This window comes from Mesoplodon bidens (assembly GCF_964165515.1).
Source record: "Mesoplodon bidens genome assembly, chromosome: 1".
NCBI lineage: Eukaryota > Metazoa > Chordata > Mammalia > Artiodactyla > Ziphiidae > Mesoplodon > Mesoplodon bidens.
In genome coordinates, this window is record NC_138176.1 from 215,121,408 (window position 1) to 215,146,060 (window position 24,653).

Here is a 24,653-nt window from a genome sequence, read left to right on the forward strand (position 1 = left end):
GTCTTATATCACATTAAAGCTCTTAAAGGAGCTAATATTAAATCATATTTTTTCTAATGTCAGTTTCCACATATGGTATGTTGGTTAGGAGGTCTAAAATTACTCCACAGAGAGTAATTTTCACCAGATATCTAGGACCAGAAGTATAATGTTGACTAATACATCTTCTGAAAAGTACCAAATATAAAAAGCAAATTAATACAAAAATCCCTTCCTTTTATTTAAAAACTGTATTTTTACATTTTCAATTCAGCATTACTTTTAATACATTTTTTTCATGGTGCTAATATTGGAAGTAAATGGAAAGTAAAATGCCAATCTTTTTTCTTAAAATTCTTTGATTAAGTTCTTTGAAAGTAAGCTGGAAGCTACCACTTATTTTTTGCCAGAGACTTTGTTTGGGTTCTTTGACTTTAGCTAGTGATACCTTCAGGAACTGTTCTTTAAGAGTACCTTCCATGTGCTCTCAAGTAACTGAAAAAGAGGGGCCACCTCATCAGTGCCCTAAGCATCAAATTCCTTATGATGGATTTATGGACATAGTCATTGGAGAAAACAATAATATAGAACATTATAGAACACTTTTCAGTTTATAAAGAACATCCAGTCTCTTTTTATCTTCACAACAAACTTTCAAGGCAACAATCATTATAATGGTCTTTTGACTAAGACCCAAGACCCTAGGGCCCGTAATTAGAATGTGTCAAATAATTCCATGAACAGGTTTCCTGGGATTTTGAGATTCTTATCTTTCTTACACATTCTTTCCCAATTATTTCAAAAATTGGAATTACAGGAGTGATATATTTTTAATCGTTATTCATGAATGTACAACCTGAGTTGAGAAAACTCAGGTCCAACTCCAACATGAGAAGTACAATCTTATACATTGGGAAATGAAAAATGAAATGTATTATTTCTAGTGCAAGCCCAACTTTAGAAAGAGTTGGGGAAGGAGGTGGGTGGAGGAACAAAGAGAGTTAACAGCTCAGGAAATCAGTTCATAAAAGTAAGATAGTTGACACATTCCACTAAAAATGAAACAATGTGCAAGTGTTTCCCACACACTTAATCTAGTTTCACCTGGGATGCTGTCAGTGAAACAAATCATGAAGTCAGAATCTCAAAACCATATTATTCATATGGGAAAAGGCAAGTCATAGAGATTTTAAAGTTAGTGCCAGGCATGTTGGTGTTCATACTTCTTGCGTTAAACTAACTGAAACAAGCTAAGACTCTGTTGAGAGATGATCTTGGACTCTCCTCTGGTCTCTCCTCATAAGCCTACCCAAAACAATTGCTGACTCTTCTTATAATAATATCCTTTTATTCTGCTCTAACAGCTTGTCTTTCTCCCTATCTCCTAAGTTTTTCCACTAAAATATCCATTAAGTAAACTAAAGTTTTTGGTCAGATTCTCACCAAAGAGAATGGAGACTAGTTCTCCTTTAGTTCACGGGCATGAATCTCAGAACAACATAGAAAATTAATGATTTTTCAGTCAATAACTGAAATCCTTTCCATTTTTATTGTTCTCAATAATACTTCAAGCAAAACACTTGTCAAAAGGGCACATTTAAAAAAATATTTCTCATTGGTCCGGCAGAGAGAGCCATCCATATTCTCTTCAACTTATTTATTGACACAGTATACAATATCTTTGTCTTCTAAATAAACTGCTGCTAGAATATTTTAATACATTCCTATAAAAATATGTAAAGATTTTATTGAATATAAAAACCATGGAAGACTGTTCTTTTCATATGAATTAATCTTCAAGCCATTGATTTTCCATGCCATCTTTTATGTCATGAACCCTACTTTCAGTGTCCTTTATCAAAGAATGAGGTATAAGTTGGCTTATAGAAATCAAGAAAGCCAGAGTGAGACGTAGTGTAAGAAACCAAACAATGGTGGTTTTGGCTATTCCCCTCTGTCATTTTCAGAGAAATTGAATTTTAGGCAAAATACCCAGTTTAATCCCTATAAAAGGTAATATGACTTCAAATTTAAAAAAAAATCTGAGAGCATTATGCTTGAAAAACACAAGCTTTCAAAGCATTTGGAATTTGAGGCTTAGTTTTATAATTGGATTTCGATATTAAATCATTCATAAACTATGTGGAAAATATTTATATGCTTATTTATATATTTTCAAAGAAATCCAGGTCTTTAACAAACTTTTTCTGACAAATTAACAGTTACAAACTGCCGGAGGATCTGTTAGTAAATTACATGGTTCACTTTCCTCTTTTGGGAATTTATAGGATAATATATAAATTGTTTGGGGGTGTGGTTCAAGCAAGTGATAGATGGACACCAATAATGCTTAAGGTATGAGTAACCACCACCTAAATGTTTCATAAGCAGGGAAAACGTTGGAAGGCCAAATGGAAAGAAGTCAAAGTTGGTGTGATTCCAGTGCAAGACATGAAACAGGAGGTGAACCCAGAGGAGAAGAAGAACAGAAAGAAGATGAGAAAGATCAGGAAGAGGAGGAAGACCCGTACACTTTTGCTGAGATTGATGACAAGGAATATGACACGATACTGGCCAAGAGGAGTACAAAGAAAAAACTTGGAAGTCGGTCATTCATTCTGAACAGACCTCCTGCTCCCACACCACGACCCACAAATATCCCTCCAAAAGAGGAAACTACACCTTATATAGCACAAGGTAATTTGTTTTGTTGCTTCTGTTACTGTTTGTGTGTGTGTTTTTGGGGGGGCGGCCTCTTTTTGGGTGGGATCTAAAGCCCCAAAGATGAAAAGCATCTTTTTGACTCATAGGTAGGCTGTATTGGACCATTTTTAAATTTAAAAACACGATGAATATAGAAAATCAGAACAATATGTAGGGCTCTGGTCTGTCATTGTGGATTAAGGAGGATAATTTTGACAAACCATCCAAAGCGCATGAAACCATAGTATGTGTGGAGAAACACTGTTTGATGCTTCTTCCATGATTCTGGAAGAGGGAAGCTCAACACCTGTGAATAATGTGCAACACACGAAGAGAAGGTAGGTACGTTACTTTTTGCCCCTCATTCCATTTAAGATAACTTTAAAAACCTAAACAGTTTTGAGTACTAGATGCTTAGATATGCAACCCCAGTTCCTCTGATAATTGCACTTCACCCCAATGATTAAGATTCACTTCATCCATGATAGAATTTCTACTTCATTTTAGACTTCAATTCTCCTTTCTCATCTCAGTTAAATCTAAATAAAAAATAGCAAATCCCTAGAGCTTTTTTATATCTGTAACCCCAGCAGGATATACTGACTTTGCTGTTCTTTCCTAACACTCTTGTACTCTCTGGTTTGGTGCACTCCATGAGTCCCTAGTGTCTAAGACACGAATTTGATTCATCAGTGTATCGCAGGCACATGCACTGAGTGTCTTTGGGGGTTAAGGTACCATCCTAGAGACTGAGAATGTGGAATAAAACAATGTCTGCATCCTTGAGGAGTTCTAGGCAACAGCTATGCAAATAAATATACAGTACAATTTGACCCTTTATTAGAGATTTTTGAACAAAATGTTTGGAATGAAACAAATTTTGGGGTGACAACTAAAGCTGAGAGGCAACATATTATACATTCAAATAGCCTAAACCGGGTACCCAAACAGAGTATTTAAATATATACCACAGATCCACTCAAAAAGAGAACAGTTACTCATCTGTGCTTAACATGTTCAAAAGAAACCATTCTATTGTTTGAGCGGTATGTGTTGAGAGGTTTGTATAAGAAAATGTAGCAAGTTTTTTACCAATGTACTAGATACCTACTTAACAGTGATCTACTGCTGATAATGTTCAAGACACTATTATAAAAAAGGAAACAATAACAAATTAATAAAGGTTTCAGCTAAAATAAAATGTCAGCTGGAACAATTATCTAGATTATTAAGGGAGGGAATAAGCTGTAATTAAAACTTCTCAGATTGTCTACGATAGTGGCTCTAGGATATTACAGTCAGGCCTTCATATCCGTGGATTCCACATCTGAGGATTCAACCAACTGCACATAGAAAATATTCAATAAAAGAAAATTCCAGAAAGTACCACAAAGCAAACCTGCCTCCAGGGCAACTGCTTACATAACATTTATATTGTATTTACAACTATTTTTATAGCATTTACATTGCATTAAGTATTATACGTAATCTAGAGTGACTTAAAAGTATACGAGAGGATGTGCAGAGGTTATCGGCAAATACTATACCATTTTAGAAAAGAGACTTGAGCATCTGCAGATTTTGGTATGGGGGAGGGAGGTCCTGGAACCATTTCCTTGCAGATGCCAAGGGACCACTGTACTAGCTCTTTGACAAGGTTACTAAATCCCAATAAATAATTTTGAAGAGGGAAGTTAGATATATAACTCAATAAAAGAATTTAGTTATATTCTGGAAATTTTTGAAGAGGTACATCATCTTCTGTATCTCAATCTCTAGGGAGTTCTCAGGACCACAGTATAGACTCCCATGTTGCGTTTCTCTGCTTTTTCCTCTTTATCTTGTCATCCTTCTATCAGCTGTCATATTCTTATCTTCCATGAGTGCATTCTTGTTTTCCATTTGTTCTTGTTCTATATCATTCTTTTCTCTTTCTTTAGTGGTGGTGCAGGCAATGAAGTTCAATATCTTTGTCATGGCTTTTGTTTCATTTTGCTTTGATTTGAGCTTTTAAATTTCTGCGATTTTTATTTTTCTTTGGTTCTCATATTGTATTATCTTTGCTTCTTGTTCGTTTGTTTCGTCTGGAATGCTTGATACCCCCATAAAATATCTGACTATTCTTAGCGATGCTTTCATGTTTAAGAATGAAGCACCAAAAATCTGAATGGAAACTCTACTTGCTAACTTGTGGACTGCACTGTAGGGTAATGAGGTAACCAGCTTTTTCATTGAATTAGCCCAAAGTGTTAGTTTAGATAGATCTATTCTCTACGTTTTTCAATATTTCTAGAATAAATTCCAACTAACTATAGCCTACATTTATATACCTGGTTGCCAGCACACTGATGTCAGAGTGTGGGAAAAAACTGGGAAGTTTCACCACTCAGAGTGCACTATTTAACTTGTTCTGCTCTCCCTGTTTTCAGTCCAGTGTATAATTCCTTCCACCCACTGTGCCTTGTGTGCCATGGTCAGAACTACTTCTATTCAATTTCTCCAAGAACAAACTGTCCATCATAGATGATTGCCTCATTTCATTAGAGAAGGAATTAGGGACAATGACTGCTTTAGACTGTCAACCAAGCCCCATATTAAATAAGAGAATTGAGATGGTTTTCCTCCTCATTCATATATTTATTCATTACATAAAGATTTATTGAGTACCAAATGACAAAGTCTTTCTGTGTGTTAATTATGTAAATCCCCTACATAACAGTGGTACAATTTGTCATTTATACACACACATACACACACACACACAGGAACTTTAAAGAATCTTAGAAATCTTAAGTTTCTAAGAACTTTTAAAGGCTATTTATCTCATCCCAAGCCCCAACACCCTTCAACATTTACAAGAAATCTTTCATTCAATTACACATCTAATTTGTTCTCACAACATTTGTGTTATATGCAGACAGGAATCAGTGTTACATTCTGTGATTTTGTTTTTGTTTTTGTTTTGCAGCTAAGTATATAAAAGCACGTATGGTTATTTTCTCCATATTTCAGATTAGTAGCAAAAACTGAACTGTAAATGAGGTCATCAAAGTCCCTTTCCATTATTTCTTCCTTTTCTTTCACTGGAATATACTTGCTTGCTTCTTCCTTTTATGCTATTGATTGTTGATCATTCTGTGCTCACATTAGGAAAACATTACCTCATCGGCCAATTCTTTTGTGATGTTCTTTGCATTTCACAGGGTAAATGTCTTTCATCACAGCTTCCTTTTTTTTTTCCTAGCTCAGGCAAATCTATTAAATAGAATAGCCACCATTTCCCAGAAAGCCATCCATTCAATCAGAAGAACATTAATTTACCCCAATTCTTGCCAGAGCACAGAAGTTGTAGCAGAATGCTGGCACATCCAGGGTGTGTTACAGTAGCCAGAAGAGAAGGATGTGGAGTAGGGGATGGAAAAAGAATGCAGGATGCATAGTCCCAACTTACTATTTCAGAAACTCAAGAAAGTTACAGCCAAGTGACTAGGCAAATAAACCAGAGAGATACAGGACAATAATGTTGGCTTTTGTGAGATAATGGGGTATAGATAGATATACACACACATATATATATACTGCATTACATATATATATATATATATATATTCCAAACCTATATATATATATGTAATGCAGTATATATATATATATATTGGTTTCTACCCTCAGTTCCTGACACAGAGCTCCTGAAACCCTTGTAATTTCCTGGGTGGTAGGCGTGTTTTTCTAATGAGGCGGCTCTGAGTGGACTCCTGGATGGCTCCTGGAGGGGGGTTAGTATGGGAAAGTCCAAGCAGTAATTAGAAGCTTGGAATCTTCAGCCCTAATCCTATTCTCTAGAGAAGGGCAAAGGACTAAAAATGGAGTTAATGATCAATCATGCCTATGTGAGGAAACCTCAATAAAACCCTGATATATTAGGGGTTTCCAGGAGCTTCCAGGTTGACAAACAGGTTCACATAGGAAGGGTGACACACCCAAGCTCCATGGGTACAGACTTACCTGTACTGGGGACTCCCAGACCTTGCCCTATACATCTCTTTATCTGGCTGTTCATCTGTATCCTTTATCATATTCTTTAAAATAAGTGTTTCCCTGAGTCCTGTGAGCTGCTCTAGCAAATTAAACCTGAGGAGGGGGTTGTGAGAATCTCCCATTTGTAACCAAATCAGACAGAAATTGTGGGTAACCTGGGAATCTACCACTTGGGATTGGCATCTGAAGTACAGAGGAAGCAGGCTTGTGGGACTGAGCTCTTAGTCTGTGGGATCTGACACTACCTCTGGGTAGATAGTCTCAGAATTGAATGAAATTGAATTCAATTGTAGGATATCCAAATAGCGTTGAAGGGCTGCTTGGCGGGGGAAAATCCGCTCATGTTTGATGACCAGACGCGTCTGAAATGAAGTGTGACAGTAGAGGAGACACACGGGAAAGAAAGGCCCAGGAGGAAACGTGGGTTTTCCCAATGCTGCTTTGCAGGGAGGACTCAGATTCACTGATAGTACCTAAGTACATAACTTCATATATCTGCGATGCAAATTCCTCATTGTAAGTTGGGAATAGAAATAACATCTACTTTAAGGATTGCTGTAATCTTTAAGTGAGATAAAATTAACAACTACTCAGCACAATACTTGATATGTGATATACACTCAATAGATAATAATTAAAAGCAATTCTACTTTGTCTTTCCTCAGTTTGTGGCCAGACGGTGACTTTGATTAACTTTAAATTCTAGAAGAAGTGTGTGCTTCCTGGATTCTGGAGAGTTAGAAGTTAAGGAAACTATTACAGATGGAATTGGGGTCAGGATATCCTTTCCTCTAAAGGAACAAGTTGGCTTAGTCTACTCCTTATGATAATAATCATTAGGCAACTTTCATCATAATTTCTAATTCATGAAATAATCCTGCATAGTTGGCATTAATAGACTCATTTTAGAGATACGGAGGGAATTCCCTGGTGGTCCAGTGGTTAGGACTCCATGCTTTCACTGCCGAGGGCCCTGGTTGGGGAGCAAAGATCCCACAAGCTGCACGGCGTGGCTGGAAAAAAAAAAAAAAAGGTACTTTTCCTAAAAAGCAAGGTATACAATAAATAAATAATTTAAAAATAGAGATACGGGGGCTTCCCTGGTCGCACAGTGTCACGAGAGTCCGCCTGCCGATGCGGGGGACACGGGTTCGTGCCCCGGTCCGGGAAGATCCCACATGCCACGGAGCAGCTGGGCCCGTGAGCCATGGCCGCTGAGCCTGCGTGTCCGGAGCCTGTGCTCCACAACGGGAGAGGCCATAACAGTGAGAGCCCCGCGTACCTCAAAAAAAAAAAAAAAAAAAAAAAAGAGATACGGAAACTGATGTTCAGTGAGTTTCAGTGTCTTGCCCATGATGATAAAACTAGGAAGGGGAATATGTGTGATTTGGACCCGACCCAGCTCAATCTGGCTACCACATTTGTACACATGGTAGGACAAATCTTCTTTCTTGATGTACTTATTTCTGGGTCATTAGTTAATATTTATTTCTTCCTTCTAACCCATAAGATCCATAAAAGAAGAGACCAACCATTTGTTTTTGCCCTTCAAAACCTCATCTGTTTTTGTATCTTTGGTGCCAAGCTCAGTGCTGAATTCATAGCAGAAACCATGAATATTTGACGATTATTAATTGAATGAATACAAGGACGAATAAATGATACAAGTAACAAGAACTACATCAATGTGGGTAGAATAGGAGACTTCACTAACACTACAGAGGATGGTCAGAAGAATATATCAACCTAGTAATTCCTAAATTTCCCTTTTTAAAAAAATTTTTATTTATGTATTTTTTATTTTTGGCTGTGTTGGGTCTTCGTTTCTGTGCCAGCGCTTTCTCTAGTTGCGGTGAGTGGGGGTCACTCTTCATCGCGGTGCGCGGGCCTCTCACTGTTGTGGCCTCTCTTGTTGCGGAGCAGAGGCTCCAGACGCGCAGGCTCAGTAGTTGTGGCTCACGGGTCTAGTTGCTCGGCGGCATGTGGGATCTTCCCAGACCAGGGCTCAAACCCGTGTCCCCTCCATTGGCAGGCAGATTCTCAACCACTGCGCCACCAGGGAAGCCCTCCCCTCTTTTAAACCATCTAAGTACTCCCAATGAAGAGGGGATCCTGTACCTAAGGGGACAAAGTTCTAGGATATTCACTTATAGCTAAGCATTCTGCTTTCACACAGCATAACATACCAGAGAGAATCTCTATTTCCACCATCACCACCATCTCCTATCCCCAGAAATGTAACTTATTAATACATAATTAAATCCATGGTTCATTTTATTAAGAGATATGTTTCTGGATTTTTATTCCGTTCTTGTTATACTAAACCTAATTTTATATTAATAACAGTGAAAAGAATAATTCATTTTTCTTAAAAAGTTTTTGAAGTCTGCCTGCTTTCAAAAATCATATTCTCTCCATCTTTTTCTCCCTATAATATTGGAAAGGATCGGGTTCATTAAGCTTCAAGAATATAGAGGAATTAACATGGATTCACAGTCCTTCTTAGTGACAAAATTCTTGATTTAAGACAAATCAAAGAAAGAAATGAGCACTTTTCATAATATAGATAGATGGGTAGTAAAACTATATCCATAAATCATGCAAAGAGATGACTGCCTATTTGGGAAATTTTTTCAACATCAAAGGACAATTTCCCATTTTCCCCTCACACAATTAATAAAACCAAGATCCTTCTTCAGAGTCCATGTTGCTGATTTGGGGTAGAATATAATTTCCCTTTCAATTTTCAATTGCTACTGAGTTGCCCTTGGCATTTTACAGGGCAACAAAGTTGTCTACGACCTTTTTGAGAGCTACTCGGCTACTGGGACCCCAAAATGTCAAGTACAACTCAGTGGCTCTCAGAAATTTTCCACTTGCAATTCACTTGTACTTGAAATTGATCACATACAATGCAATGGAAATGCAAACAGAAAAAAAAAAAACCTTGTAGAATCTCTTAGGAAAATTAATCCATATCATCATAAATGTGGCAGGATGGATTGGCCTCTATCCTCATTAGTGAAGAAGTATTGTCAAGTGGATTAAAGTAAGCCTTAGATCAAATGCCCTAGGTTCTACTTTCTGGCCTGGTGACCTTGTCCAAACCATGAGCTTTAGGACTTTGTATATATATCACAGGTGGTCTCAGGATAGAGGACATATTTATCATCTATTTGTAAGCCCAGTGTCCCTGCCTTCCCCATGATCCTCTGCCTGCCTCCTTTTCCTGATAGAGTACTGGCACAGCTCTGACAAGGAGCAGTTGTTCAGACCTGTGCTCACATTGGGAATTCTGGTCTTTTTCCCCTTAACATACGATGCTCCTGGAGTCTCTGTTAAATCTGTCTTTTAGTAGAAGCCCAATTGGCCTAGAGTAGCAGTTGTTAACGGGTGGTGATTTGCCTCCCAGGAGACACTTGGAGACATTTGGCAATGTTAAGAGACATTTTGATTGTCATGGCTAAGACAGTACTGCTGGCATCTATGCTAGGCCACAAAACACGTCTCAACAAATTTAAGAGGATAGAAATTATATCAAGCATTTTTTCCAACCACAGCGGTATGAAACTAGAAATCAGTTACAGGGGAGAAATGGGGAAAACACAAACATGTGGACACTAAGCAACATGCTACTAAAAAAAAAACAATGGGTCTGTGAAGAAATCAAAGAGGAAGTCAGAAAATAAAATGAAATGAAAATAAAAACACAACGTTCCAAAATCTATGGGACACAGCAAAAGCAATTCTGAGAGGGAAGTTTAGAGCACAACAGGTCCACCTCAAGAAACAAGAAAATCTCAAATAAGCAGCCCTGTCCTTTTGAAATTTTCAATCTGCATTTTTGTAGTTTGAGTCTTATTGGCAGAACTAGTATTTAATATTCAACGTGAACGTGACCAGATCCTACTGGTTACTTCTTAGGACAGCAATATTTCCTGATATAAGAGAAAAGAAAGAGGCCAGAGAAATTACTCTTGGTAATCACCAAGCATGAACCAAAAGGTGAACTCACCGCGGCTTCTAGAGTATCGCAGTGACTTCCTAACAACCCAAACCACTTCTCTTTGAAACAAAAGGAAAATTACCAGGGATGTTACTGGAGGAATGTCTACACTAATATCATTTTTTATTGAATACAAGTGTTCAAGAAGTAAAATGAAGCAGTGAGCACACGTGAAATCATATGGGAGGAAACGAGCCCCTGCTCCAGTGCTCTGGAAGCAGTAGGTGTTCAGTACATGTTGCCTGCCTGGTAGCAAAATGAAGGAAGACCTGCCTACCCGGTGGTGGAGTAGAGACTTTGCTAATAAACTCATGACAATGGCCTCAAGCTCTGATTACACAGAATTCCATAAATCAATGGCTCCCTTTCTCTCAGTGTCCCAACTTCCTGGATAAGAAACACTTCAAGAATAGAAATATTCTTATTTGCATCAAAAAGGAAAAATAGGCAAATAAAAACAGTTTGTATTCTACTCTAATGAAAATTCAGTTCCTTAGAAGTAGAAAAAGTAATTTAGAGTGAGATTTCCTGGTTTGGGAGAGGATTTTTATGGGAACACGTCTATCAGACTTAAAGTTTCCATTACAAACTGGAAAGAAAATTAATGTTTTCTCCTTCGGAAACCAAAGCATTCATTGATATTTCCACTGCATTAGAACTTCTATGCTATTTTCCTTCCTGCAGATTTGTACTTCCCAACTTCCCATCGCCACCAGTCTCCCGAGTACACTCTCACCACATCCATGACCTCATGTGTGCTGGCTGATCATTTGTAGATTCTGCCCTCCCGCTCCCCAAAAAGCAGCCACAACTCCTGACTGTATGTCTGCAGTCAGTAAACTACTTTCAGTTGAAAGACCTTCATGTTATGTGCCTATTGTGACTGTTTCTGTTTGTGGCCGTGACACCCCTAGCGAGCCTATTCAAATGTGGTGACCTGTGTTTGATAAATTTGTTGAAATTGGCAACCCGTAACTACTGCTAACAGAATGAAATGGTGCTTTTAAGCTGACTGGAGTGCTCGGTCTATCTTGATCCATTTGCAAAGAGGCGACATCTCTTCTCTGAGCTTGGATTTGATCAGTCAGTATGACTACTCTTAGGGTTAGAACATTCTGTTCCCTGCCTTCACTGGCTAGACCAAGGGGTTGTGTACACTGCTTTCCTTTACCTCACTCGGCCTTTTTGTAATTACCATTCACAGGGTGCAAATTGGGGGAACAAGGTAGGAAGAGTCAGGCTACAGAGGTTGCATTATGACCCTTGCCCTTCTGATTGTTTCTTATCTGTGTCCTCTCTCATGAGTAGGCCCTAATGACACACTGGACTTTTGCTTAAAATAATAACACCAAAATGGAGGACAGTATGGAAACGGACCGCATTTTATTTACCTTTGCATCCTTAGGACCTAGCACAGCACTTAGCTACCTCGTTAGCAACCTAATGAACGTTTGCTGAGTGTTCAAGAAACATACTGCTGCCCCCATACTGAGGACCGGAAGCACAATACAGACTTGTCTATTTCACTTTATGTCAAATCCCTAGTTTCAAGAATTATCATCAGTGATAGGTATGCAGCTCTAAACAGCATTTCACTTCACACTTCTAATGGGCATGGAACATCGAGGGGTTTGTGGTTTATAATGCATATCTTTATGAACGCATTTGGCTACGCATTACACAGACTCTCCATTAGCTTAGCCACTTACAAAATAATTCCAAATAAGCTTGATCAGATTTTCAAAGACGGGCAGCCCTGGAAGAATCTGTTTGCTTGAACTAGGCCACTAATGAGGTTGGCGTGAAGAACGTTCTTGCAGAAGCAACCTGGAAAGACAAGTAGTGCAAGTGAATTCGTTACATTTCACCTTCTCCCCCTCCTCTGCCCTTCTGATAGTTCTGCTTTGCTTAACATTTTGAATATTTAATACTATGCTCATTTTTTTCCATTCGGTGTCATTTCTATTCTAGAGAAAATTTTATAGAAGTCATTCCACCAAATATTTAAAATAAATGGGGGTGATATTTGGGGCATTTGCATTGTTTGAGATTATTGTGAACCTCAAAAATTGTTTTTCTTTATGGACTTTTTTAATGTTTAAAGGTAGTGACAGCTACTAATAATGCATTCATTAGTCTTTCTCATCAAATTCCAATTTTAGGTAGGAAGAGAAAAATAAGGTTTCACTAGGGCAGAGTCATCAAAATTGACGTTGTTTCATAATTGCCTTCATAGCATCATTTGAACGTTGACGCAATAAAATGCGGTCAAAAATAATATTCTCCAGGAATTCAAACACATAGGGACAGGACTGTCTCCATATATTATGAAAAACTAACATTGGTCTGTGATTTAACTTGCTAGTGTTCCTGTTAGTCTAAGCCCCCAGTAAAAAGAATCTCCCCCTCAAAACATAGCATTCTATCTAAATTCGTGTTCATTTGAGAATTTATCCAGGCCATTTGGCCTGGAATGACTTGGGGAAAAAGAACTGGTATTGTTTTGGAATATAAGAACCGAGTAAGACACTAGAGGTCACCTCATCTAAGCCTTAACTTTACTGGCAAAGGAATTAAAGGCCCAGAAGGAGAAAGCCATTTTCCCATGCCATGCATGTTGATAATATTAAGACAAAACTATACCCCTTCCACTGTGCCAAGCAGATTAGCATTCTAGTATATAGGTTGTTTTTCAGTTGCTCTATGTTTAGAACAGAATCTCATCTTACCAAAAATCCTGTTGTATAAACATACATACCTTCCATATATAAATCTGAACGATCCACACCCAGTGCTCGGTTCTCCCTATATCATGGATTTTATAGTTACCTCTCATAAACGTTGTGTGGGTGAGATGGTAAACATAAAGCGTATAAAGCTTTCTAGAGCAAAGATTTCGCTGGTAGAAGCAATTTAAATGTTTCAGCTAATATTCACTGTAAAAAGAAAGATTAACAAAGTCTGGAATTTTATATCTATGTATTCTTTGCCTAAGGCTAATAGAGCATGTGTCCTTGGTATGCATGTTTGCATCGGTGATCATTTGGATGGGCTAGCTCTTTCTTCAAGAAACAAGTTAATATAGGTGTCTTCCCAAGATTAATTTATATTCAAAAACACGTCCCAACTTTCATAACAATGAGAAACAGTGTGTTTGGCAATATGCTAATTGAGTTCATGTAAGGAAATGAGGCTTGTCTATAGGTGAAAGGAGGATAACAGTTGTAGTGGGTGGAGCTGGAGGTGAGTTAGGAGGGAATTTCAAGGGAGGTTATTGTGGTAGAGAGGATTTTTGTACTATGGGGCATGACTTAGTGCCCATCCTGCTCTTAATGAGTTCTGTTATCAGCACTTTCATCATCATTCTACTCAGAGTACCCCTACTCTCCCACCCCAATCCTCCACCCCGTCCCAGGCTGTTCTAGCTACAAACGCTGCTGAAATGTCAACAATAAATAAATATGCTGCTGTCTTCTTAATCTAGAAACTGAGCATGTCTACCTGTTTAACATTTACTGTATTTCACAAAGTCTGGACATTTGTTGTCAACAAATGTATTTCAATAAAATATAAGGTGTAAAATGATTTTTAACAAATGAATGCCAAAAAGCTGGAAAAAAAATTCTAGTACTCCATAGCTTCAAAATTTATCAGAGTTCTTAAAACTTAATAATTAATATACTTTTTATTGGAAGAATTTATTTTCTGAATTTATCTTTGGATTCAGATTATTTCCCACATTAATGATGCCAGATTACAGCTTTTTTGTCTGAGACAGTCTCAGTTACTATCTTAACAATACTGGCGAAAAAGCACAGAGTGTCTGCATGTTATTAAAATTTCAAAAGTGTTTTATACTTTCAAGACTTTCCGAACTGGCCAATGAAAAAAGTCAAGCACCACTTATAAAAATGTTTTTTATTATCCTAAAATATATTCACATACCATATATCCATCAGTATATTTTATTTGAGAAAAAATGTAAGCCACAAACCCAGAACTTGCCAGTAAGTTATATTTAGCATGTTTTCGAAATACTAACTTGAAGCAGAAAATTGATTTTCAACCAAAAATGTTATTTCATGTGTATAGTTTCTCTTAAACACATCATACTTTGAAAGTATTTTCGCTTCTCCTGTTTGAAGGACAGAGCAGAGTACCCTTTTTCTTGACAACAGCTGGCAAAGTATATGTGCTTAATAAATAATTATTGATTTGATATGGCTTAGGGAACTTTCTTAAATTTGAAAAAAATGCTATCTGGATTCATCACAGATATGACCTTGATATTAGATTGGTTTAAAGCATACTAAGACCAAAGGCAAAGATCCAGAATAACTGCTGGGGTGCATCTCCCAGGCAGAGTGCTGAAGCACCATCCCCACTCTCACTCTGATGTGCCTCAGCCAGATTGTCCTAGGAACACCTGGGGAGCTGCTAGGAAGAACAGGAGACCCAAGCATGTTGGAAATGCCCTAAAGTTCTTTTTTAACCCCCTCTCTATAGCTCCTTCTTTATCTTTTTTTTTTTCTTTGGACGAGCATACTTACTTTACAATTTCTTTCAGATTGTTTTATTACATCTAGTTCTTGGTATGCTGTTTTGCTAAGTTTGTCTCATTGTGGTTTGTCTCCTCATATGATTTGTAATTTTTTTGATTGAAGTATAGGTGATATATACAATGTTCTGTAAGTTACAGTTGATATATACAATATTCTGTAAATTACAGTACAATATAGTGATTCACAATTTTTGAGTTAGACTCCATTTATAGTTATTATAAAATATTGGCTATATTCCCTGTGTTGTACAATATGTCCTCAGTTATGGACGAGAAGAGCAGCAGTGCTGTGAAGAACCAAAGCAACAGTATGAAGTGCAAGGCTTGAGGGTCCAACTCAACATCTCCACTAACATCTCCACTATCACTGCAAAATTACGTAGCCCTTTTATATGTTAGTTATTTCCACCTCTCTCATCTATAAACATATGACATCGGACTAAATCTCCAAGGCCTCTTTCAGTTCCCAAACCCTATAGTTTAGACTACCCATAAAAAAGTAAATGGAAGTCTGGGATGTTCAGTCTCTAAAGTCAAGCTCTAAAGGCTACAGACTTCCTCGTTAACAAATACCAGAAGGTATACGGAACTTTGTGGGTGCTCAATAAATATTAAACGATCAATTTTATCTTTCATCTGCTGACTGGGGTAATGCTGACTTGTCTCACAGAATTCCATGTAAGAAATAATAAATGAGAACAAAGTACTTCTCAGATAACGAAGTAATTCGAATAAGCTGCTTTAATAGGTCTGAGGTCGAGCTAGATGATGCAAGAATAAAGTATCTTTTTTATTATTACATCTGGGAATCCAGCAGTCTTTTCATCTGTTTAAGAAGCAACAGTCTTTATCCTTGCTTATCACCAAAAAGTCAGCGTGAGTAATTTCTGTGCAAATGGAATTTTTCATGTGATTTTAGCATTTATCACTTTTAACAAAATGCAGCTTTTATCTTTACCTGATATCAAAATGGAATCATATCTTGATTTAAACAGTTTAATGAGGCGTTCCATCAGCATTATACTACTCTGTGCAAAGAAAATGCTTTCTGAAATGACTGATAAGCTGCACAAATGAGAAAACTGTAAATTTAGTAATCCTCCTACTCAAAAAGTAATACAAATTCAGGAATTGTTACTAAGGAAAATGAAGTATTGCATTCTAATTTCCTACAGTCCTCCACAGTGTGTTCTTTTTTATGTTTATGTTCAATAAATAATCTGTGTTCTATTTTTTACAGTGTTTCAACAAAAGACTGCCAGAAGACAATCTGATGGTGACAAGTTCCATGGCCCTAAGAAACAAGGTACTAACATGAACTTCAGTTTATTTAATAATCTCTAAGTAAGAGTTAAAGAAATCTTATGAATACTGAGTAAAGTCTCCTGCTATAGAAGTAAATAATTGTGTACTTGGCTAATTTTACTGTTAAGTCAGTCAGTGTCTTACCCAAATATAATTTTTGCATAGTAAGATTAATGCAAGAAAATTATTTTAATTAACAAAGGCAAGAATTTAACAAAGGCCTTACTAGGATATTTGTGGTGATGTTGACAATGCTGTTTGTTATCAGAGCTCCAGGAGGGTCAAGTAAGACAAGTTCTCTAACATGCCTCAGAGACCTTTGGAGAGAAGCCTCTGGAACCTAACTTGGTAGGAGGGGCAGATGATTGATGCCCCCATGAAGGGGACCAGCATGGGTTTTCTGTGCTCTGCATTGAGCTCCAGTCAAAGATTGTCTCACTATTCTCTTGCCTTAGGTAATGGACCCACCATTTACTGGAACAATTATTTGTCATGCAGAAAAGAGCTGAACACTGTAGCTCAGAGGCATCTCACACAGGAGGAATGTTTTCCTCTTGCTCCATAAGGAGGCAGCTGCCTCCAGTCTTTCCTGACACACTTGGTTCCTATTGAAAAGAGGTACCCTGGCAGGTTATTTATTATGATGTTTTTCTGATAATAAATCTTTGGTTAAAGTTCAAAAATGAAAAACATAAAAGGTGGCAGAGGTGGAGGTAACACTGGATGACTCTGATAATCAATGAGCATGTACAGATGCTTTTAACCTCAACCCACTTTTGAAATAACATCACTCCAAAATAATATTACCTTGAAATTGTTACTCATAAATCATTGAGAGAGACATTAAAATAAAACTGGGAAGTTATTTCACCAGCAGCCACTGACCACTTCCATAGCCTCTTTGTGTGCCATTGTGAAAATAGCAAAGTGCTGATTGCACCAACTTCTGACACCCACTGACCTATTAAATACGGAACCTCATGGACTTGCTCCTGGGATGCTATGGATCATCCTCCAAACAAAGGTGTGTCCTTAAATGAGTGATCATCACCCATCACTTCAAGTGGCATTTCTCACAGCAGCGAGGTTGTACTTAGATCATTCTTCCAATTAAGTATGTGGTGTTTGAATGCAGCACATGATGGACCTGAACTTCCAGTCTCCTACAAATCACTTGGATAGACTACTTATAAATTTGTATGCAAAAAACTCTCCTTATGGGACAGTTTTTCATTTCTAGTGATTTCTTAGTTTGAAGGGAAAGATATATCTTTTTAAGTATACTATTAGCCTCCCACTGTGCCTTTAGCTCTCTCAAGAAATAAATGCAGAACTCCATGTGAGATCATTGTACAATTAGGATCAAACAGTTATTGAAGAATTAAATAGAGAAGATTATTCCTATCTGGACTCTTCCACATACCTCACAGAGCTTTGAAAAGAATAAAGAGGGGACGCTTTGAGCTCTTTGGGAGAAAGTTTCCCTAAAGCATTTTTAACAAAGTATTCAATTATTATATTTTAATTAAATTATGTTAGAATTAGGAGGATGATGTGAAGAATGCCACAGGAGATGAAAGAAGGGGACAAGTAGCAAGTGTAATGAAGGGCTCCTCAGAATGCCTGATCTGTCATCCTCTGGTTGTCCCACAGAGAGCAATATAGGAAAAGGCTGCTAATGTTTTTGAAGCCTAGAAGAAACCTATTAGTATCCTACCATATGTATAGAAAAAATAGTCCCTTCTGTACTCAGAATAAAAGGGGGGGAGAGAAGGGTGAAAGGAAACAAGAACCTAAATTATAAAATATTTTACTGGATTAACATCTGTCCATATCTTGTTACTTAATTTGCTTCTTCAAGATCAATGATGACCAGATTTTTTTAATTCTTGGGAGTTAGAATACTGAAAATTCTAATCAAATTTTTGTGTGAGTTTTTCACTCTCTAGATATTTCAATCCAATTATTGATGATATTTTTGATTAGTCACCTTAGAGCAGTTCCCCTAGATTCCTTTAATTGTGGACATTAGTAATTCAGCAGAATGGAAAAGATTATTGTTCTGTTTTCAAGGAGTAGAGGGATATTAAATCCTATGAAATGTTAGGGGGAAAAAACCTTCCTGATAACTGCAGTCTGCAGGGAAATCAGAATCTAGCATGAGAAAAACATAATTAAGAATAATGGCAGGGGGCTTCCCTGGTGGCACAGTGGTTGAGAGTCCGCCTGCCGATGCAGGGGACACGGGTTCGTGCCCCGGTCCGGGAAGATCCCACATGCCGCGGAGCAGCTGGGCCTGTGAGCCATGGCCGCTGAGCCTGCGCGTCCGGAGCCTGTGCTCCGCAACGGGAGAGGCCACAGCACTGAGGGGCCCGCATACTACACACACAAAAAAAACAATAATGGGGAAGGCTTTGAAATTAAAGAATTAAGTACCTAATGGACTTCCTCTGTCCAGCCATTTTTCTCTAAATCTTTTCAGATATTTATGACCATCCAGACCATGGGACATACTAGACAATCAAAACTACTTATTCCTAAATTAATGAATACTCTTCAAATACCCTGGGATTTCATGGTGTAATAGGAAAAACAGTGCATGCTTCACCAATGATAATCTCTTTATTTGATAGAGAACAAAAAGACCCTTTTGTGAAGTGTTTGTCAGAGTCAAGATTTTTTAAAGGGACTGGACAGGTTCTCTAAAGGTTAAAGAAATTATTCAATTATTTCACTATATGCTGGAAGGAAAGGGGATTATGAGAGCCAACTATTTTCCCACTGAAAGTATAGGCATTTCAGATGCCCTATGATGAAGACTGCCAAGGGATTGCCAGGAAGTTACATTATGGCTAAGTCAAGGAATTTTCCTGAGGAACAGAAAAAAATTAATTGGCACCATTTCCATGGAAACTCAACAGATTTCTTCAACTCAATTTTCACATCCTGGAAAAAATATAAGAAAAATGCTGAGGACTTTGGATCACAGATAAAAGTTTCCATCAAAATACATTTTTAAAATCCGTTTTTCCAAGTTGCTTTTAAAATTAGAAAAATTTTACATCAGTGCCAGCGTGTTGTCCCCAGAATGTGCTGCTACCACACCTCCACCCACTTCCCAAAACTGAGCCTCACAGAGCAGTCAAGGGTTGGTTCTTCAACGTGGCAAACCAGAGAACTGAATTTGCCAGTGGGTTTGGAATCAATTAGAGTTTTGATGTCTGAGTCCTGTTAAATAAGCTCATGGAGGACTGATTTATAACCCCCAACCCCAATGGATTAAATCTGTTTTATGGGAAGATTTCTTCCCAGTGACAAGAATGCTTGTACTCATTAGACCCTTGCCAAATATTAATAATAAAGTTTTTATAAAATATAATTCGTAATTAGAAGACTCCTAGGTGAACATGATCAAGTCAAAGGGTGCTGGAGGAAAGTAAGGGCTTTGAGGACATGGAGACATATGGTTAATTTTCCGTGCCTCACAAAATCATATAGCAGTCTAGGGTCAAGATTGCTCACGTCTCCCAGACCTGTTTTTCTCTGTTACATCTTTTTCTTAGGCTATGCCATGGGGCCTTTTCTATCTTCACCGAAATCATCCCCATTTTATCAACATAGTGGTACCTCAGAGGTGAAGGATGGCAATTGATGATGTTTAGCATTCTTAGCATTCTTAACTGCCTCTGTGTGATCACGGTTCATGGCCACAGATATGCCCAGCCACACAGTGAAATAATAATCATCTCATCAAGCATGTGTTGTTGCTGTCATGCTTGGAAGGCAAACCATTTTTTTTGAGGTGTGGAGTTAGGTGGGAGGTAGGAGGAGCACGTCCACCCTAACCAGCTGCCTATACCAGTGACTCTCAATCCCAGATGAGCATAAGAGTTATCTGTGGAGCTTCTAGAATTTAGTTGCCTAAGTCCTATCTTAGACATGGACTACAAGTAGAACACATGAGAATAATAATATGCTATAATAATAATAATCTCAAACCAACACACAAAAAACAAAATCTAACCAAAAGAAACTGTTTGAAAGGCCATATTGTGGTCAGATTTGGCCTCTAAATATGTTATATTTCAAAAATAATGTGCACAATATAATTTCAGTTTTTTGCCATGTTTAAACCATGCTTAAATCCATGTCTCATGTAACAATTCAAATCTCCAACCACTCCTTATTGTATTATTGTATCATTTGCTACAAATTACTTTTGATATTTGCATTTGTTATCATGCTTTCCATATTGTCTTACATTTGAGACACATTTGTCTAAACTCATAATTCTATTAGAACTGGGAAAATAAAAGACATATCAAGAGAATCATGCTGTGAATAAAAACACAAAAGAGAAAATAATTATTTTTGATAATGAAGACTATTCAGATGTGTTTAATAAGCAGGCACTGAATCTTATCTGCTCAGTAATTCCATCTTTCTGGCCCCTGTAGGTTTACAAGTTTGCAATCTCTGATATAGTCTCTGCCCACTAATTCCTCAATGCAGACTCCAAAATTGTTATCGGCTGGTCTTTTCAGGGGGTGTGCATGCTCTTGGGAAAGATATAGTCAGGGAACATATCTTGTATGAGCTCTGTAAGTTCCCAGTGCTGCAGCAGTGTGATGAATGTTAAATAACAGAATTTTCTATAAGTAGGAGACCTGGAGAAATGCAGATGGTGTTACCCTTATGTGGGCAAAAGAGAATGCTTGTCCCTGAGGTATTTTCATCTGGCTACTTTTGCCAGTAATTGATATATTAAAAAGAAAAGAGGGAAAATTATCAAAATATAGTTATTTGCACTCCATAAAAGAATAATGGCTTCAATTCTCCTTTTCAGTATAACTGACATTTCCATTTGTCATGTTCATAGGAGTTTTTTGTTTGGTTGGTTTCTGTTTTTGTTAAGGTCATACCTGGAAAAACTTGTGTAATAGCTGAGCTCTTGTCTAAAATGGTGATGTGTCAACAGCCAGCAGTGGCCTCTCAGAAATGCCTGTGAAGGAAAGGCATCAAAAAGATGGAATTCTTAATAATAGTGGAAACAAAGACTGGAATAAAGCTAATGCTGGAATATGGGACTAATTCCAATTAACTCTAAGGTTGAAAAAAGGGGACTGAAGCAAATAAAATCAGTAGTCCACCCGCTGACCCCTAGCTATCACTCTACTCCACAAATGCTAATTTTTTAAAGTTCTCTCCACTCCAGCTCTGGTCTTTCTATACACATGCAGAAAAAGTTGTTCTCCCAGTAGAAAGCAACCTGAGACCCTGCAGTAAAGCTCTGGGAAGGAAAGATGGATGGGCAAGAAAACTTACTGTTTATTCAGGGAGTTAGTTGCTTGCAGACCTGTCGGTACATAGTGCCAAAGAATCATGTTCCACCTATTTGTGACAAAGCTTCACTAGACAAAGCTGCTAAGTCCTGGGATCTTGAGTTATGAGTTGCACCAAAGTCCTCTGTAGTCCTAGAGCAGAGAACAAAATTTGATCTGAACACAAGGAATAGAAGCAAAGGATAAACAATCACCAAACCTCTTGTCAAACATCATTCTATAGACGCGTTCTCTTTTAAGAAGATTGAAGGAGAGAACAAATAAATGATATGAGAACTTCAAAAACCATGTCAAAGGAAAGGAAGGAGAATTTCATCATGAAGACTCAAGATCATTATACTTCTGTAAATGACTTCCCTAATGAGTAAGGTTGTCATATATCTTCCCAAGAAGCACCAAGCTATCAGTATGGAGGTAGTGGGAAATATGCAAGTGTGCCCCCCCAACACACACACACAAAATAAGAACATCCCAACTAATGATGTGTAATTGTTTTTAGAAAATAACTGTAAAGAAGTATGAGTTATCTTGAATTTTCATTTATTAAGTTAAGCTAAACCATTCAGCTTTCAGGATCAGTGCTAGATACCCACTGACAATATACAGGAGCCAAAAAAGAAAATTTCAGAAAACTTCAAACTCATAAACAAATTGAAAACATAGAGAAGAAACATCAACAGAAAGTCAGGGGTCGAGGTCAGGCTGAGATGAAAGCAAAACAGATGAAAGACATTTTAGCTGAGATGGCAGGATGAGGTGAAACACGTGACATGAAGAAAATGGATCAAGTGACTAGAGGACATATGGCAAAAATAAAATTAACTTGGAAATTAAAATTTCAATAGCAAACTAAAATCCACGTTGGTTATAACAAAAAGGAGTGACAGTGGGTAAAATCAATTATTGAAGTTGACAACATAATTGGAAAAGGGTTTGTTCCCAATACATGGAAATACTAAAAACAGTCAAAAGACATGGAGAACAGAAATCCAACTCATGTATAATAGGTGTTTTTAAAAATAGGTGTTTTTAAAAATAGGCTAGAAAATACAATCAGTGACATAGTTTAACAAAGCTTCAGAGAACAGAAGAGTGGGGGAATGAATATGCAGACTGTATAGACTCGCTGTGATCTAGCAAAAAATAAGGAAATATACCCACATTTAAAAGCATCTTAGCAAACCGTTTTAGTTATAAAGATGAAGAAACAACCCTAAAGTATTGAGGAAATATGTTAACTTAGATTTTCTTTTAAAAACTCAAAATCAGTTTTACAATTTAGAAAATGATGTAACAAAAATTTGAGATAATGGACTACATGATTTATTGGGAAAACGTTGCAACTTATATTTAGTCAGCTAATGGGTTTGTGTAAGAAGACAAACATATTTTTTGGATGTCCAAGATTTTAGAAAAGATAGCATTTCTGTGTCATCATGAAAGTATTCCCCCAAATATCTTCTAAATAAGTGAGAGATACTTAGCAACAGAAAGAGACTTGCAGACACAGAAAACAAACTTACGGTTACCACAGGGGAAAAGGGGGTGGGGGAGGGATAAATTAGGAGGCTGGGATTAACATATACACACTACTAGGTATAAAATAGATAACTAACAAGGACCTACTGTATAGCACAGGGAACCATACTCAATATTATGTAATAACCTATAAGAGAAAAGAATCTCAAAAAGAATGTATATATATCATATATAACTAAATCACTGTGCTGTACACCTGAAACTTACATGATATTATAAATCAACTATACTTCAAAAAAAATTTTTTTAAGTTATGGCATTAAAGAATTTGCTGAATAATGAATTCAATAAAACATGGAATTAAATTTAAATAATTATTATAAATTTATTTATAAAACATCTGAATGTAAAATATTGGTGATAAAAATATGCAATGCAAGAGATCATAATTTTATTGCAATAATCTAGGTCCAGTGCTCAAATAATATGAAAATGCCTAGGAACTAGAAAATAATTTAAAAATAAAGTAATGCCCTATCAAGTCTTTACTAATCAAAAAATATAAGGTAAAAAATCTGAAATTTATAAAAGTAATCATTACTTTAAAACAAAATATATACCTTCTAAATCACTTAATATTATATAATTATATAATACATATACACTATATCTATCTACCTAATCTTTCTAGCACAAGACAAAAACTAAAAAAAAAAGGCAAAAAAAGATACAAAATAAGGTTATAATTAGAACAGCAGTTATGAAAATACATGTGTCAGTTAAACATCCTCAAAGAGCAGTCACAGTCACTGAAGGCAAATGGCACTGTATGAAGCGTTTATATACCATAGATCAAGTCCTCACAGCTTTCTTATGAGGTAGATATAATTTTCCTTTTTAAGATGGATTGGTTATCTGTAATCAAGGTCACAGAACTAATAAGTGGTAGAGGTGGAATTTCAGTTTAATTCTTTTTGACTCTGAAGCCCATGTTTAGAATCTCCTACTATCTTGTTCTTCCAGGTTATCATAGTAACAACAACCATCTCCACAATTTCCTGGACTTTTGCATAAGACTGGAACATTACCGAGCATGTTACACATATTAATTCCTTTAAACCTTGCAACAACCCTCTAACTAATGGTATTATTTACCTTCATTTCATAGACAAACTGAAGCTTGCAAAGGTGGGGTGAGACAGATCTGAGATTTGTACCCATGATTGCCTGGTTCCAAATA

At 37.0% G+C, this 24,653-nt stretch overlaps 1 protein-coding gene across 7 annotated transcripts in view; it reads left to right on the top strand.

The window, feature by feature from the left end:
* The window catches only part of BANK1 (B cell scaffold protein with ankyrin repeats 1), a 336,673-nt gene that overhangs the window by 282,166 nt on the left and 29,854 nt on the right, over nt 1-24,653 (top strand). For 5 of the 7 annotated variants that reach the window (XM_081242858.1, XM_081242857.1, XM_081242855.1 and 2 more), the window contains exons 10-11: nt 2,368-2,676; nt 16,528-16,593. In XM_081242858.1, the coding sequence (XP_081098984.1) occupies nt 2,368-2,676; nt 16,528-16,593 (375 nt within the window). The remainder of the gene's footprint in view (nt 1-2,367; nt 2,677-16,527; nt 16,594-24,653) is intronic. The other 2 variants (XM_081242854.1, XM_081242856.1) reach the window with 1 other exon arrangement.